The sequence below is a fragment of the Bison bison genome, unplaced genomic scaffold (genome assembly GCF_000754665.1).
Source record: "Bison bison bison isolate TAMUID 2011002044 unplaced genomic scaffold, Bison_UMD1.0 scf7180017864469, whole genome shotgun sequence".
NCBI lineage: Eukaryota > Metazoa > Chordata > Mammalia > Artiodactyla > Bovidae > Bison > Bison bison.
In genome coordinates this window covers 4,217,161-4,235,058 of record NW_011495030.1, presented here as the reverse complement: position 1 = coordinate 4,235,058, position 17,898 = coordinate 4,217,161, and the positions used below count along the sequence as shown (strand labels likewise).

Below are 17,898 nucleotides of genomic sequence, written 5' to 3'. Positions count from 1 at the left end.
CTCCAGTGTTCTTGCCTGGAGAATCACAGGGACAGGGGAGCCTGGTGGGCCACCGTCTATGGGGTCGCACAGAGTCGACATGACTGAAGCGACTCAGCAGCAGCAGCAGCAGAGACAATTTTGCTTGTCACAACTAGAAGAAGGGGGTGCTCCTGGCTTCTAGTGGGTAGAGGCCAGGATGCTGCTAACAGCCTACAATGCTCAGGACAGTCCTACCTTCCTCTACAAAGAATTACCCGGTCCAAAAGGTCAGTACAGTCAGCCCTCTGAATTTGTGGATACGAAACCTATAGACAGAGACTGTCGACTGTGCCATGTCATTTTATACAAGGGACTGGAGCACCAGTGGTTCTGCTGTCCCTGAGGGTCTTGGAATCAATCTCCTGAGGATACTAAGGGCAGACTGTGCTGTTGAGGCTGAGAGTGCCTCTACTAAAGACGCTGAGCAGGAGCAAAACATTCATATAGCAACTGAAAATTTGACTATATAAGCTGTGTTCTTCAAGTCTTCCATTTTTCAGCAGGACCACAGCATCATGCTTAAGTGACAGGGTAATAAAAATGCCAATTTTGAGCCAGAAACCAGTAAATACTTTTCTATACACCCTACCACAGTGAGCCATTCTTTACTCTGAGTAAAAAGAACTGGAGGTTTACGAAATAATACGTCCTGGTGGACTTTTAAATGGGCAAAACTTTGATATTATTACTCTATCTATTAATTAGGATACAAAGACTTCTTTGTCCTGGTTTCACCACTGCATACTCTAGGCCCAATTACTGACTAGTGGTGCCATGAAAAATAATTGCACCCATGTGCCAACACTCTTTTATGTTTTTCTTCAGCAGATATTCTACCTGACTATTGAAACTGAAGAACTCTGCTAATTCCTATTACTGTATTGTCCCCTCTCACATGAAGCATGAAGATTTTTGCTTAAAGAGCTGAGTCAGTCCCCAAGAAGCACATAATTAAACACAGATTCCCATACTTAAAAGCAGCAGAGTGCAAGCATCCTGCTGTTTAAAGCAGTCAAAAAGACTCAACATCAGCTGAGGCTGAGAGGCAGGGAAGAAAAGCAGTAGGATCAACTCTGAGATGAACTTGATGAGAGAGAAGTTCTCATGGAGTTAATTACTCAGAGTATGAAAGTAATTGAGTTAGCAAATCAACTCTCCCTGGCATGGAGCAGGGGACGGAGAAGACAATGATGTGGAACAGCTCCTTCTAGACAGGTTTAACAGGAAAAGTTCTGATGACACTGTTCAAATTAAGACTGAGATCCAAGGAGCTTCTCATACCAAAATCTACGGGAAACCCTATTTGTTAGAGAATACACAATGAAAAGCATAACAATGTAAGTGTTCCTTCTGTTTTTTTCCAAGAGTGTATGGCCAATGAGATTTTTCTCTTGCTCTTCCAATTACCAAAGAATTGTTTTTCTGTCTGCATTTTTCCCTTATCCATCCAATCATTCATTCAAATGATAAGCACCTATTAGAAGTCAGGGCTGGTTCTATAAAGCCTGAATTCCTGTTCTGTGAAGTTTATATTACCTACTTGATTTCACCTAGACTTCTCTTCGGGTTGTAGCTGCTTTAAACGGCTACTCAAATATGCTTTCTTCAAATAAAATGACAACATGAAGGAAAGCAAAAGTGGCTGCCAGAAGTTCATGGGAAATACCAGCTCAACATAACTCAGTTTTACAGGCTTGGTTTGTTTATATGACTAAGTTATAATGTGCTGTTGTTTCTTATATCTGGAACTCTTCATTACTGCTTCTGGCTTCTTCCCCTACATCTTCAGATCTCCTCACAGCTGTTCTTATCTCTGCGTTTGTAACTTGTCCCCACACACATTCCTCTGTCTCCCATCACTGCTCCTTTTCATCCTGGTCCCACATTCCAGGTCTACCTGTCCCCACACCCCAGAGACGGAATGTTGACCTAGGGAAGCTGCAATTGTCAGGCTGAAAGATGGGTTTATTCTTTCATTCAGTAGGTATTTATTAAGAACCTACCATGCAGCAAACACTGCTAGGAGTAAATCAAAAGGGACAGAGAGCCTACCTGGATAGAACTTGTGAACTCTAGGAAACAAAGGATGCATAAAAAACTAACAACTATGATAAGTGCTGTGAGACTAAAGTCCAGGAGGTATGTGAGGACAGAGCAGGAACCCCCACCTGGGCTGGGCATAGAGAGTGTTCTGCCAGGGTGCTGTATTTGAAGGGTCCACTGGGCTAAGTGTGTGCGTGTTTGTGGGGGTTGAGGGATATTTGCCAGGGAGACCAAGATGGGAGAAATTCTAGGTGGAGAAAACAGCGTATGTGAAACCTGCCACTTTTAGGAACTGAGAAGAGCTTTGCATGATAAGGAGAACACGAAGTGAGGCAGAGAGGGGACCAAGCCCCCGTCACAGAGGTCCCTGCGCATCAGGTTTGTAGTTCTCAAGTGCGTCAGGGAGCTACTGAACACAGGAGTAAAACGGTGAGACTTGTATCTTAGCAAGACTGCTCTGGCTAGATGCTGGAGTATGTATTAAAATTCTCTTCAGCAATCTCCATTCAGTTTCCACAGACTGTTCGAGTCCCTATGAATTTTTCTTGTGGTATCGCAAATTCCTTTGCATTGCATGAGTTTTAATTACTGAACTAGGTAATAAGTGTTAGCCTTAGTGTTAAAACAAGGAGAACTTAAAAGCCTGCCTGTGTTTGGGGGCAGTCTGTGGCCCACGTCTCCCCCCTAAGCTGTTCAGCAGGAAACGGAGAAGGCCTGACGTATCTCAACTCCTCTGGGCAGAGCTGCAGACAGGGATTGGGTTTTTGTATTCATCCTCTGGGGCTCTATCCTTGACCTCATTCTGCTAAAAAGAAAGAAAATATTTTCTTTAAACCAATGGATGACTCACTGTAGACAAAAATGATGGGATTTCCTTTTCAGAAGGTGATTTAAGTACAATAAATCTAATCTGGGAGGGACAGATGGGTGGCATGAGTGAGGGCAGGAAGAAAGAAGAGAGGACATTTTAGGGAATGCAGGCCCTGATTAAGCTTATTGAGATGCAGAGCACAAACTTGCTCCATATTTGAAACTAAAATGGGCACAGCAGGGGCCAAAGATGTCTGTGAAGCAAAGCTGGCTGACCCTGGCAGCCAGCAAGCGTCCTGGGTCCGCAAGTGTCCAAGCGGAGGAGAGAGGGACAGATGGGCGGCATGCTAGTGCAGACCTGCAGTGCTCCCAGCTTCAGCCCCTGATTGTCTGCCCACGCTGATCAGGGGCTGAGTTACCCAAGGGAAGGCTAGAGAATACGGTCTGGGAGAATGTAAGCAATACATCCTGAAAATTCAAGACTTCTACCCACCATGAGGTCTCTGACAAGCTGAATTAATTTCAGATCAGCTGGCCTCTAACCACCTGAGTGCTCTCTCTGCCTGCCTGACAAGGATCTTGCTGCAGGGGACCCCTATTGTTTGAACTCAGACAGCAGGTTCTACCTACTCCTTATTTATCTCAGTTGTCAGCACACATCAGAGTAGCTATTTAAAGAGTGTCAGGGGTCTAGTTAGCTCCCAAACTCACTTTTGGGTTCTACTGTCCAAACCTGGGATAATTTGGGCATCAAAATAATAGGATTAATGATAGTAGCAGATGACAGTCCACTGAATAAATCAGGTATCTATGAGTCCATAATGCCATAAGAAATATATAACAGAGTTCCAACTTACAGTTCAATAAATAAAGAGTTATGAAAACAGTAAATCACCATTTAACAACCATTGTAACAGTACGCAACTCAAGCAGGAATCAACGGATGCTGAATCTAGTGTGTACAGACTTCCTACTGAAGAACAGGAATTTTGGCCTCAGGATGCCTCACACAAAACAGCTTTCGATCACTAAGGAGAAAATGGTGATACTGTGGAGCAGAAAGCTGATCAAGAACCATGTGGACTAGGTGATAAAGGCTACAATCACAAGTCCCTGAGGCCCTGCTCTGAGAAAGCACAGGATCAGTCCTCCTGGGTTTCTGCTTGGAAGGTATGGCCTAAATCTGGACATGTCAACAGATTTACCTGAAAGACATCGCACAAAAAGGACAGGTCCCTATCTTTCTTTAGGCCATGCCACACAGCTTGCAAGATCTTAGTTCCCCAACTGGGGACTGAAATCAGGACTCTGGTAGTGGAAGCATGTAGTCCTAACCACTGAACTGCCAGGGAATCCCCAGGTCTCTCCTTTTAAAACTGTCAAGGTCATCAAAGAAAGGCTAAGAGCTATTTCAGATTGAAGGAGATTAAAGAGATATGACAAAAGCATGTCTTTATATATATACCCACACATACAAGTACATGTATACATACAGAAAGAGACGAAGCAAATATGGCAAAATATTAACCACTTGAGAATCTGAAGGTAGGTGAAGGAGGCAAGAGAGTTCTTTTATGAATTTTCTCTAAGTTGAAATTATTTCAAAATAAATTACATAAATGTAGATGATGATAACCTTCCTCTACTTGTGCCTCAAGTGTCTCTGGGGTACGTGAGAGCAGTCAGCCAGTCACCGGGGAGCACAGCCAATCTGCTGCTGCTCATATGCAAACAGAGCAATCTGTTTTTTATCAAGACTAATGTCTCCGCGCTCCTATATTACATATTCTTTGAGGAATTTTACATTTGTTTGAGGTATCCCTGGAAACTTGCAGAGACTTCTCAAATATTAATCTTGCAGATTGGTTGCCAAGAGCCCCATTACAGAAAATAGAGTTCCAAAGTTCATTTCTGTCGCATTAAAAGTCTTCAACAATTTGGCCCAATCCAGCACTTCCCAGCCCCCAACCCCTCTTCCTCCCAGAACCTCAACATACCAAGGCACTTTCAAGCCTCTCTGCCTTCGTTCACTCTGTTCCCTCTTCTGAGCATGCCCTTCCCCAGACTCTTCCACTGATCACAACTGGGGCCCAACCCCAAATTTCCCATCATTTGTAGAGTCTTCTCTTATTCCTAATTGCTCTGTCCTGGGAAGAAATGGTCACCTTCTCCCCTCCATCCTCCTGGAACACTTTGTTAACACACTGACCTGTGCTATGAGTACCAGGCACATGCCTGTCTTACCCCACCAGACTGCAGGTGTGCTGGGGGACAGAAACCAATTAATACTTATTTTTCTATCCCTCAAGGCCTAGCACAGTGCTTGGCACATAGCATGCTCAGTATTTGCTGAAATGAAAAGCCTCATGCCTAGGCATGTACCATTTAGTTAAGTCTGGGAAGAAGAGCTGTAGTGATTAAAATCAGATACTCTGGGACCAGAGCGCCTGGGTTTGAAACCTGGCGCTGCCACTTTCTGTTGGCAAGTTAGATTCTACTCCAACTATATAACTGGGAAAATAATAGACCTGCTTCACAGTGTTATTGTGGAGCACTCAGAGCTAGGTCTGTGGTCTATTATTATTTACTATTATTGGATCACCCTCCAGTGTTTGGTGAAGCATACACTCCTGGCATACTAGTCCAGAACTCCTCTCTTCCACCCTGCTTTTTTCCTCCCTGCCCATGGAGCTAGGGTTTGAGGTGTCTGTGATATTTTTCAAAATCAAATAAATGAGTCTGCTAAAATCTTGAGGTCTACCTGGTTTCTGCTGGCTGAAGGAGATGCTGGCCGGGCCCTGCAGTGGAGGTGCATGTGTCTGTGTGTGCACACCAGGGCTCAGGGTGAGTGGAGTGTGGATGCTGGTGAGGTACAGAGAGAGCCCTACTCCAGTATCAATTATACACAGGGAGGAGGTAATATAAAACAAAAGCAAAAGCAGACAGACTTCTCCAACCTTTAAAAATATAACCAAGAGGAAATATTTTCTTCTTACAATATCAAACCAGTTAACCCGAAAGAAAATCAACCCTGAATATTCATTGGAAGGACTGATGCTGAAGCTGATCTCTAATACTTTGGGTACCTGATGAGAAGAGCCGACTCACTGAAAAAGACCCTGATGCTGGGAAAGAATGAGGGCAGGAGAAGAAGGGGACAACAGAGGACAAGATGGTTGGATGGCATGACTGACTCAATGAACATGAGTTGGAGCAAACTCAGGGAGACAGTGAAGGACAGGGAAGCCTGGCATGCTGCAGTCCATGGGGTGGCAAAGAGTTGGACACAACTGAACAACAACAACAACACAATAAGAGGACAAAGGTAAGCACTGATCTTTATGAACTATCCTATTCTCTCTCTAGTTAGGTCATAAGAGCAGAACATTTTTTAACACACTATGCACAGATGTGCATTGTAGAACCACTGAATGCACTTCCATGCAGTTGTCCAGACTGGGGAGATGGTATGATTTTTTCATAAAACAAGTACAGGAGCTATAAATACTTCTGAGTTCACAGACCAGCAATGGGCAGCAAGGGTCTGGAATCACACATGCAGCAACAAGGTCTGTATGTATAAAATGAGAATGTTGGTGTAACTCAATGATTTCCAAAGGTTGCGTCCAGACCACGACCCTCTCACTATACTTCACACAAAGTTCCATAACATCACCTGCTAAGTGATCAAGTGAAGAAAGGAATTAACTGAAGCAGCTGTCAGGCCAGATGAACTCAGGCAGATGGAGCCAGGGGCCTTGCTCTCTAGAGCCCCCTCCATTTGCAGCACTTTCCAGCTTCAAGGTAACAGCTAACACAACCTAACAATCCCCAAAGGCAGCTTCCTTTTGCTGTATCATCAGTCCCACCCTGGGTAGGTCTTAGGAGTTTCGAAGCCAGGCTGCAGGTGAGCAGTGAGAGGAAAGAAAATGGAAAGGGTCACAGTTCCTGAAAATGGAGGACACATTGCAGCAAGGAGGCGTGTGACATTACAGAGGCCATGAGGGTCACACAATGGCCCTCTTCTCCAGTGCTCAGTGCCAAATGGAAGATGCAGCAGCTCTACCCAGAATCTGTCTCCTAATAGTTGAGATGCCTGGGCTCTTTAGGGCTTGTTCTCACAGCCTCAGCAGTGCTGTCTTCTCATGTCCACCATCTGATTTGAAGACTGAACTGCTGAACTAGAGCCTAAATTTATCACGCATGCACAGAAGGGAACTAGCTTGGGGACTAAATGCTGTTTTCCAAACTTTCTTCAAAAATAACACACTGCTCTAAGCGTACATAGGAAATGTGCCAGTTCAGAGGATAATTCTGTGAAAAGCAGAGAACCAGCACTAGGTTCCCAAAGCTAGGGAACTTTGGGACAGAAAGGCTTTTCTAACAAAACATTATGCCTTTTGGCGAGGTGGGAGAGGCTAGCCCTTATTTTGTTTTACCATGTTTACATAAGAAAAAGAAACCAACTTCAAGGCACACTGAGCAGCTCATTAGAAAAACAGCTGAAAACAAATGACCAAAAATGGAGTTACCAACAAGAAAGGAAACTCTGGGAGTTAAGCAAGCCAAGAACTCAAACCTTAGCATATATATATACATGCAACCTCTCATTCCCATGACAATGACATCTTTATGTTAGAGCCATGGCTAAAGCTGAAACTGTCACTGAACCAAAAATCCAGGACTGAGTTATTCTTTCCAGTCTGTAAGAAAAGCAAATATTTTTCATAACATTCAGAGCTTGAGTTTATATTTCACCAACCCCCACCCACACGTCACACTCTCCTCTGTTTTTATTTTTTGGGGATTTTCTTACTTACCCACCCAGAAACAAAATAACTGATTTTCAGCCAGCAGGAAGCCAAGTCTTGGGCCCACTTCCCTCAGCGTTATAGGGCCTGCACACGTTAGCAGGCAAAGAGCCCAGGAGCTGCCGCAGAGCATTTATTTATACCCATTTGGAATTTCCTGACTAACAGCCTGCTGGCCATGGGGTTTAATTCCAGGACTCTCGGCCTCAGTGAGACAGCAAAAACTACCGACGAACAGAACCACTACAAGGGTCTCAGCAACACAGAGGTGAAGACAGGTCTCTCCCAGGCTCCTTCCAGTTTTTCAAACAAACTACGCTCATATTCCTCAGACACATGAAATGCTGCCCTAGAAATGCAGCTGTAATACCTGCTAACTCTTGGAAGAACACAGACAGAAAGGCAGCAAATGTTTCCTCATTCTTCCTGCTGACTTGGTCCCTCCTCCTCTAAACCAGCCAGGGCTGAGAAAAGCTCCCAGTCACGACCTGAGCCAGGGCGCAGGGCTGGACTATGAAGGAAATGATTCAGTGCTATGCTGAACCCAGGATCAGCTGGAAGTGAGTGATTCCTTTTCTTGATTCATTCTTATTTATTGCAACATGCAATTTGAAGGCTAAAAACACTCACATTGGTAAACCACAGACCCAAACCTTTTTTTTTTTTTCTTCTTCATAGTTCCTTAAAAATTTTATCCCAACTGGATCATATGACTTTCAAAGACACAGAATTAGTTCCCGAACAAGTGCATTCTGTTTTAGGGGGATAATGTTTTTAAGTGATGTTTTGTTTCTGTTTTAAAAATCTAGTAAGAATCATCTGTCCCTCTAATGGTTTAAATTCATCACCTAAAAAAAGAGAGAGAAAAAGTCCTTTTAAATCTGTTCTTCACCTGTGTGCCTAAGTACACTGGGTAAATGTGACTGATTCTAGTGGAATAAGATTGACTGAACTCTACAGGGCAAACAAGCAAAGCCAGTTCTAAACAGTAAAATGGAGATTAACAAAGATTAAGGAGGACTCTAAAGGGCCCATTTTAAAGAATTCAAAACAGAGGACAGCTATGAGGAGAGAGGCAGTTTTACAAGAATCCCCTGGATCTGCAGTGTCTAACTGGTTCACCTTAGTGCTGGCACACATCTCACCGCACTCCACTTAACACCTTACTCCACCCTCTGCTCCACCTGGTACACTTTTTGAAACAGACATTTTCCTGTGTGAAGCTACAAAGATCAAACTTTTTAAGATGACGTGGGACTCATCTGGGCTTGTTTTACACCAAATAAACTGATTCAAAGAGAAATAACAAACTAATAAAGAACAAAGTTTCAAGTGCCAGATACTTTGAAATAGAAGATCAAAAAAATTCCAAATTATTTTATCCAACAACACCTACATTTAGACTAATTTCCCCCTTGTTTCTGGACTTTATAATTTATTGAGGTATTTACATACCATAAAATTCACCCATTTTAAGTGTACAGTTTTTGATGAGTTTTAGTTAATATATAGTTATTTACCCATCTCCACAATTCAGTTTTAGAAAACATTCATCATCCTAAAATTTCCTTAGGCTTATTTTATCATTTAGAAGAGAAAATTTCTCCTCTGTGCTTCTGAAAAAATTTTGTTATTATTTAGTTACATTATATATTCCAAACTAAGTATTAATATCAAAAGACTTGTTCTTAAGAATTAAACTGAGGAAGACAAAAGCATCTGAATGCAGTATTCCTTTCCCGGAAGGAAAAAAATTCGGCTAAATTTTTATTTTATAAATATTGTGTTCTCGTAAGAACAGAGCTTATTCTGGAAAGCAGTTGAATATAATTATTTTGTCTGTGTGCTTCTATGAAGCCAAGGTCTAACAGAAAAAGTCACTGTATGCAAATAAACGTCTAGTCCTTTATCAAGGACAATTTGGGTGGTGGCTCAGATGGTAAAGCATCTGCCCACAATGCGGGAGACCCGGGTTCGATTCCCGGGTCGGGAAGATCCCCGGAGAAGGAAATGGCAACCTACTCCAGTACTCTTGCCTAGATAATTCCATGGATGGAGGAGCCTGGTGGGCTATAGTCCATGGGGTTGCAAAGAGTCAGAGATGACTGAGCAACTTCACTTTCACTTTATCAAGGATGACACAGGTTGGGATGTGAGAAGAATTAAAAATAGGAGCTCCTTCTGCCTGAAAAGCATCAGTTGTAAAGGTTCCCACTGTCGGGAGAAAGACACACCTGTCTGTCTCTACTCTCCCTTAATTTATATACAAAAGAAGCCACCGAATGTGATCTGGGAGGATGAAGATGTACTCAGGGTTTTTCCTCTGATAGTTGGGCAGTAGCCAGCAAAAGTGACTCCCTGTGAGAAGGGAAATGGGCTGCAGACAAAGGTTTCTGTGACACCATGCTGGCGGGCAGTGTCCCAGTGGTCCTTCTCCCTGGATGGTGGTGCAGGATGGTAGCCAAGCATATCTGTACCCACAGTACTTCTGATGCTTATGTAATAGGCTAACTGCATCAAGACTCTTCTCCCTAGAGAGCCTGACCCCTAGTCTAGAGATAAAACCAAAGCTAAATGAACTACTGAGTAGTAACATTGGATTACATTTTGGACAACTTAAGGTACGTATTTCCTGACACAGCCTGAATTCACCTTCCTCCCCTAGCGTGTTCCTTTTCTCCTTGTTACCAACTTCTTAACCCTTTGAGTCTCAAAGACAAAGCACAAATGCGCGTGAATCGTCAGTTTCATAAAGCCCTCCTTACACGCATCCTTCCCCACTGTACAGCACTGTTCCAAAGGCTTGGTACATCTATGAACTCATCTCATCTTCAAGACAACCCTATGAGGAAGCTTATGTCATCCATGCTGCTGCTCCACTGATACATTAATATGACACAGTACTGGACAGCGATGCACTCTTCCCTGTAGCCCTGAGAGGGCAAAGAATAGTGTGTTGGGGGGGAGGGAGCTGACATTTCCAAAGGGTGGGGAAGAGAAAGAACATGCTACTTCTACACTTTTGCTTGTTCCTTCCTCTTCTGGTGTGTCACCACCTGCTTCTCAATTTTTGCAGACAAAAATTCTCCCAGTTTGCAAAGACCAACTAAATAAAGTATCAGTTCTGTTGGAAGCTGTCCCTTATCCTAATGTGGGGTCACCTCTTCCATCCAGGCTTTCAGTGAAGCGTGCTTTCTCCTTTATATGATTCGTGCACACATCTGACATCCCTACAAACTTATGGGAGCCCCTGTCTTCTTCATTCAACCAGGGTTGTGCCCCCAGCACTGCAGGTGCCCAGGGCCCATTTGCTCAATGTGATTCCTTCCAGAGGAGCCACACTTGAAGTGTTTGTTTCCTTTTAAAGAACTGTATGATAATGTCAAGGACTCTGAGCCCATGCCCTCATTTCACAGCTGAAGTAAGACTCTGGGCCAGGGGGGCGACAATGCTAACATCAGCTCTGCCAATCAAGGGGAAGTGCCAAGGCTGGAAGCTATCAGAGCGGACACCCACCATGCCTCAAGTTCACCACCCTGCTGCACAGTCAAAGCACCTGGGGCTGTTTCCAAAAATGCTGAGTTGTCCCCCCATCTCCACCCCGATGAATCAGAATCCCCAGGGTGGGGCCAGGGGGATTAGCAGTTTAGAAGCTTCACAGAGGAGTCTATGCCACGGCCAGGGATGAGAACCTCAGCTGTGAACTTTGTAGCTCTTAAGTGTGTCCTTCATCTTGGCTTAAAGGAAGCCGACAGCCAAAATGGGGGCAGCCCCTTAAGTAATTCAAGTAGCCTCAGGGTCAGATCACAAGTTCAAAAACCTTTAGCATCCAGGTTAACAATGGAAAGGATGGAGTTTGGAGGGGTTTGGGAGAGACTAGAAGGCAAGTGTCTTCTCCAGTTGACTATGGCCCTGTGGAAGTATACACTCGTGATCCAGAAAGACGTTTCAAGAGTTGAAGAAACTGGAATTTTCATATGAAATTATTTAATGTAAAAATCTTGGCCATTAATTCAAATTAAAACAAGACCTTGGGTTTGTCAAATAGAATGCACTCCCAAGCCTCAGTTTAATACCAAGCAAGGACTTCACCATATCCATTTGGGATCCAATCTCATCCTGTTTCTGTCCCTTTCCTTTTCCCATTTTCCAGGTGGCCAACTGTTTACCCCCTCTCATTTGAAATTGCTAGAGTCCTTGTTGAAACACATTGAATACAAAGACAACAACCAAAACAAGAGCCTAGGATCCCTACTGCCATTTCTCTCACAGGTAATCTTAATGTGCAAAAAGACCTATAAGTCTTTATCCTAAAAAGAGACAGGTTGATAGCAAGGTGCTCTGCTATCATGCTCGTGGAGGGCCTGCATTATTTCTGCTATATTTGAGACTTCCCCTCAACCCCTAAAGAATTCAAATACCTTGTTATGCTGTGTAATCCTTTCCTGCCAGACTGGTGAAGGGATGTGACACTAAAACCTGGGTGTCTAAGAGAACTGCAATGACTGAGAAAGTGTATGCAGTTTCTTTCCTCATCACCAAGGCTCCTTCTCCACCCACCTCCATCTTAGCCCGAGGGGGCTGACAGGACCTGAAGGGGATTACAAGGTTAGGACAGGTCTAGCAAGGACTTACAGCTCTTTCTCATCATAGGTGTGGACAGCATTGGGTGTTGGAAGAGGACTCCTCCTTTAGCTGCCTGGATTAGAAGGATCTGCATTTAAAACTTATTATCAGGGAGATTTTCCAAGGAGAGGCCACAATCAACATGAAAAGGGTGTGCCCCAGCGGAGGTGTGTGATTCCAGTTGGGAAAGTGAAATTAGGAAGAGGATGCTATGTATGATGGGCCTAATCTAAAAGACCAAAAAAGGATCTTGTCTTTGTTAAACCTGACCTAACAAAGTGCATTTCCCCAAACATATTTAAGGCTTAAATCTGGAGTCACACTGAATTTCTACATGTTAGGCTTTCTTTATGGTCTGGGTTGCCTCATGATTATTAATTTCATCAAATTTAAACTAGAGACTTTCTCACAATATATTTTCTTCCAAGGTTTGAAATCAACATTTTAAAAAGCCAAATGACATAGTGAACTGGGGCTTGAAACTAAAAGATTTGAAACTTTAAATGAAATTGCCACAGAGACTATAAAGTCTGTAAAATGATGAAGCAGCAAGGACAGTTTATTTCCGTCCGTCTAAAAGAGGTGATAGATCTGCAGAGACCTTTTCCAAAAAACTGCGGGTGAGAAAGAAGGTAGACCGATGGCCATACTCCCACCTTAGAGGTTACCAGCTCAGGTTCTCATCCAATTTCAACCAGTCCACCAAACCGGAGCAGCTAATAAGCAAAAGGAATTGATTGGAGCCCCTCCTCACTCTGGTTGGATTGTTAACAGAGAAAGAAACAGAGAGGTCAAGGGAGCTAGAAAAAGCTTCCCAAACAGCCTCTGACAATATTCCTCTCTGGATGACCACGTCATACCTGAACCCAAGGCATTTAACAGACAATACCATTTTAAGCCTACCTTAGGGGACACGATGAAGAAAATGAAGATACTATTAACTTTCACTTAGATGTGAGGTATGGGGAGGAAGAATGCAAGTGAGTATGTGTGACACAGTGAAAACCACCTGTTCATGACAGGGCACTACCCAGGTGAACAAGCTGGGAGAAGACTGCCCAGCATATGACAATTTAAGAATGGCAACTCGCAGGGCTCAACTTCACCTCACAGATTCCTAAGCAGGCACTGTGCCTGTATCTTACTATTAGCTGCCCAGTGTTAAGGCAGCACCATGGAGGTGGGCTGTAAATCTTTGTTGGTTGAACATTGGCTATTTTGGGTATAATGCAAGACACAATGGGCATACCATCATACCAAGATGAAGATGACATGAATCCTGCCTCTTAAGACCTCAAAGGTACAGATGAGTGAGACACAACCACAACTCTTACATAAAAGAGAGTGATGGCGACTATTTAACAGGATACAAAGCTCTCCAGAAATAAAGAAGAGGAAGGGGTGAATTCACATTGGGAGTATCTGAGGACACTTATTGAAAGAGGTGAGACAGAAAGCAGGACTTGAAGCATAAGAAGGGTTCATATGAACAAATATGAGAAAGACAGCCAGGTCAAAAGAACAGTGCTTTGGGCAACTCCACTAAGAGGGGAACAGGGTAGGTAGCAGCTGGGATGGCAGAAAAGCCTCTGCTTCTTTCACATGACTTTGGACGGAGCTATTCTCTTACTACCTGGAGTCAGAGAGGCCTGGGAAGGCCAACCGTGATTTCTGCAGGCACCATGACTGAAGAAACAGAAATAGACTATGACTTGTCAAAATAGGACTTCCCTGGTGGCTCAGATGGTAAAGCATCTGTCTACAGTATGAGAGACCTGGGTTCGATCCCTGGGTTGGGAAGATTACCTGGAGAAGGAAAGGCAACCCACTACAGTACCCTTGCCTTGAAAATCCCATGGATGGAGGAACTTGCTGCAGGCTACTATCCATGGGGTGGCAAAGCGTGGGGAATGACTGAGCAACTTCACTTTCTTTCACTTTGTCAAAATAAGGCCAAACACAAAGGCTCTGAGTGCAGAGCAGAAAACAGAGATTAAAGTTACTGAAAGCTAAAATGTTTGGAGAGACAGAAAAAATAACAAAAGTATTAGAAAGCTCAAAGATCCTTAATCTTGTCAGCTATCCTTAATAAAACAAAATCACAAAGTAGTGAGAATAAGGCCAAAGACAGACCAACTTTCACAGAACCCCAGTGTTGGTCCTTACCAAAGAAGGGAAACAGGCGCCCTCTGCCAAGTGTATTTCTGTATAGTCATACAAAAGTGAGCTACTGAATGAATGAACTGACTGAACTGAATTATTTCTACTGAGCTTTGTATCATTCTTTCCAGTAATTCCCAAACCATACCATGTTCATTTCAATTGACCATGATTTGGAAAGCCTACCTTTTCATCATCAAAATGTATAGAGGATAGAAAACCAAAGGATAATACCCTAGAGGAAAAGCCTCCAGATCTAAGCCCCCTTTACCTTTCTGGAAACTTTTCTGTCTTGGATTTCTTCGTTTAAAATCAGTATCCTGGGGTGGTGTAAGTTCCAGAGGCTGTTTTCTAGTGCCCAAATTAATGTCGGAGCACCACCTTCAGAGAATCCGCAGCTCGTTATATCAGCACGTAGAAGGCGATACTCACAATTACTGGGATTCCTTACAGGACAGGATGACAGGTAACCGACCACAGAGCTAATGATGGGATATGACCGTTTCCCCTCACACTGCCAAACAGCTGTCTCTGTGCCAGAGCTGAAAGCTGTGTAAAGTGTGGTGCTAATGGAAAAATCTGGTGGCACAGGGCTTCAGAATTTTGCAATCTTTTCCTGTAAGCTGCATTGTTGGAATGGTTTGACATGAGAACCATTCCCTCCTCCCTGACTGGTCTATGGACTTCCAGGTCTCCACCCTGCTGTGCTATAAAAATCAGTGTATCATCCGGCTGACTCACCACCTGAAGAGGCGGAGTACTGGCTAGGGGACATGCTGCATGAAGCCAGTAGGTACTTCAACCTGCGCCTCCGGGTCACGGGAAGACAAATCAGTCTTTGTTTCACAGTGGGAGGGAACATACCAAATGGGCCGCCTCAAAAAACATTTCCAGGGGGTGGTCCTGATTTGAATGAAGCATCCTGGTCAATCAGTCTGAAATGCTAGGGAAAAGGAAAGTTTCTTGGTGGATACTCTCTCTGACTATCCACAAAGATGAGGAGGACACTGATGAGGAGGACAGAGAGCAGAGGGAGAGGGAACTTTTTATGTTTTAGTTAGAAGACTGTAAGAACTGATGTGTGTGACTAAGGCTTTAAAGATATTAAGCAGCTGGGCTTATGAATTATTAGAAATATCCCCTCTGTCACTCACTTATATTTCTAATCTAGGAATATTCTCCCTTTTCTTTCAGGAGACTCTTAAATGTGCCTGCTGTATAGAACACTTGAAATGCCTTCAGCTAACATGTTGATGCAAGAAAAAGGGGACTCAGGAATTTTGGCAGTACAAGCTGAATCAATGTTTTCACAAAGTTATTTGCAAAGTTGATGGAACTTATCAACTAAACCAAATATTGTGAGACTAAATTCAGAAAATCCCATGACTAGCACTTGATTTTATCTAACAGAGATCATGTCCAAAATGCATAGGATCCCTTGGAGAGAGAACTATTCCCTCAGATAAAACCACAAAAAAGGAACTGAAATAAATTTAGGACTTGTGACTAATAAAAAGAGCTATAAATAATAAAACTGCTTTCATAAACCATTACTCTAGCATCAGCTCCTCTAAATAAAGGTTTATATGATGAAATGTAGTCATGTCCACAACCTCTTATCCAGCTGATAGAAATGTCACAAACTACTCAAATCTGGCTTGTCACAAACAAGACAGTGTAAGAGTACAAAGATTTAACTTTCAGAATAAGAACAAATCCCATGAATCCAACAATTTGTTTCTTGGCCCAGTTCTTCCTCATGTCTATAGTTCTGCTTTTCATCCTGTTGGTTAGAAAAGCCTTCTAATATTATAGAATATTATTTAATCTTCATTTTTAACCATGGCTTTCTCCAAGAACTACTAGGATTAGAAATCTGGTCTCTATTTTAAAAGATCCTCAAAACAGCTACATACTTATTTTTAAGCTGTGAGATCACTCATCCATATAGAATGGCCAGATGAGATCACTGATGCTATATATACAAATGGGCTGCATATTTCAAACACTTCTCTTGTTTTCAGCCTTAATAAAGAACTGCAACCCAAAAGCAGAACCAGGCTTATCCTCTAAAACATGAACATACTTTTCCTAAAGCATATGGAAATGAGTAAATCAGTTATAGAACACTCCAAAAATATCTAACAGGGCAGCCAAGACAGGAAAAACAGAATCATCACTTTTTTTGGACTTAGAACTTCCACAACTGTTTGAATGAATTGTATCAAGGCTCATTTGCCGGTTGGATCTTCTTTGAGGTTTTTATTAGAGAAGGCCACTCAATGCCATTTTAAAATACACTGCCAGAAAAGAGCAAGAATGCATTATTTCTGTGAATGTGAGAACACCACTAATTATTTTTCATGCCAGATAAAATTAAACAGCCTTTGACAGAAAAGGTCTCCAAAGCAGAAAGTGAGCTTTAGTCACTCATTTCCCTCCAAACGCATTCAAACCTTTCTTAGAAATTACACAAAGAAGATGAACAAGAATTATCCCGGACACAGGAAGGAGGGCTCAACTAGCCCACTCAAAGTTCTTCCAGAAAGAGGGGAAGTGTATAATCAGAAACAAATGCTGATACTCACGATGAGAAGCTGGCGGGTGAGCAGGGCACAGAATATTCAACTCCCCGTAGAAGGGCTGTTGTAATCCTGTGCCTCCCTATGCAATCTCCAAAAGATAGCAAGAGCTCAAGTTCTTAATAGCGAAAACTCCCTGTTGGGATTTTGTGCTTTTTTCTTTCTTGCTGGCACCCATGGAGCACCTGGGCAGAAATCGACAACGGAAGGGTACCTTTGCTCAAGACCTAGGACTAGCAGGAGCCCGAATTCTACTCTTCCTACACCCAAGTAGGCTGGTACTTGCTGGGAGATAAGTCATCCTTCCTTGGCTTAGCTGGAGAGCTAATCGCCTGTCTGAAATCTGATGCTTAACCCATTATGACTCGCTCACGGTTTAAAGCAAAAATCTTATGAGGTAAAGCTGGCTACAGCTTAAGACTAAAGCCTTGAAAGTTTATAAAACAGGCAAGCCCTGACAAAGGAGGGACTCTTCAGAGCCTCTTTGGGGCGGGATGAATTCTGGGGTTCTGATTAACCAGACAATTAAGACTCTAAAACCCAGGGTCTGTGTTTGTAGGTGGTCTTGGCATTTTAACACTTAACGAAATTCAAATGTAAATACTTCTTACTTAAAAAAATTACTATCTTCCCAAACGCCATCAGTATAAGAAAATAAATTATTTCACTTAGAAATTCAGTGTGGAATTAGCCTTCAGTTAACTAACAACTAACAGTTTCATTTGAAGTCGAAATGATAATCTAATTAAATCCAGTTATTAAACACATCAAATAAAGGGTGAAACTACATGAGGTACTAAATATACGAATATTTTATATATATATATATATATATATCTGTCTCT

General features: G+C 42.8%; 1 protein-coding gene across 10 annotated transcripts in view; it reads right to left on the bottom strand.

Moving 5' to 3' along the window:
* Positions 1–17,898, bottom strand: part of KANK1 (KN motif and ankyrin repeat domains 1) — a 216,355-nt gene that overhangs the window by 37,621 nt on the left and 160,836 nt on the right. For 2 of the 10 annotated variants that reach the window (XM_010860687.1, XM_010860681.1), the window contains exon 1: positions 7,695–7,841. The exons of 5 other annotated variants lie outside the window; for them this stretch is intronic. In XM_010860687.1, the coding sequence (XP_010858989.1) occupies positions 7,695–7,818 (124 nt within the window). In that variant the 5' untranslated portion in view covers positions 7,819–7,841. Of the gene's footprint in view, positions 1–7,694; positions 7,842–8,055; positions 8,124–14,742; positions 14,837–17,898 lie in introns of those variants that run through there. 3 more of the 10 variants (XM_010860690.1, XM_010860691.1, XM_010860680.1) reach the window with 3 other exon arrangements.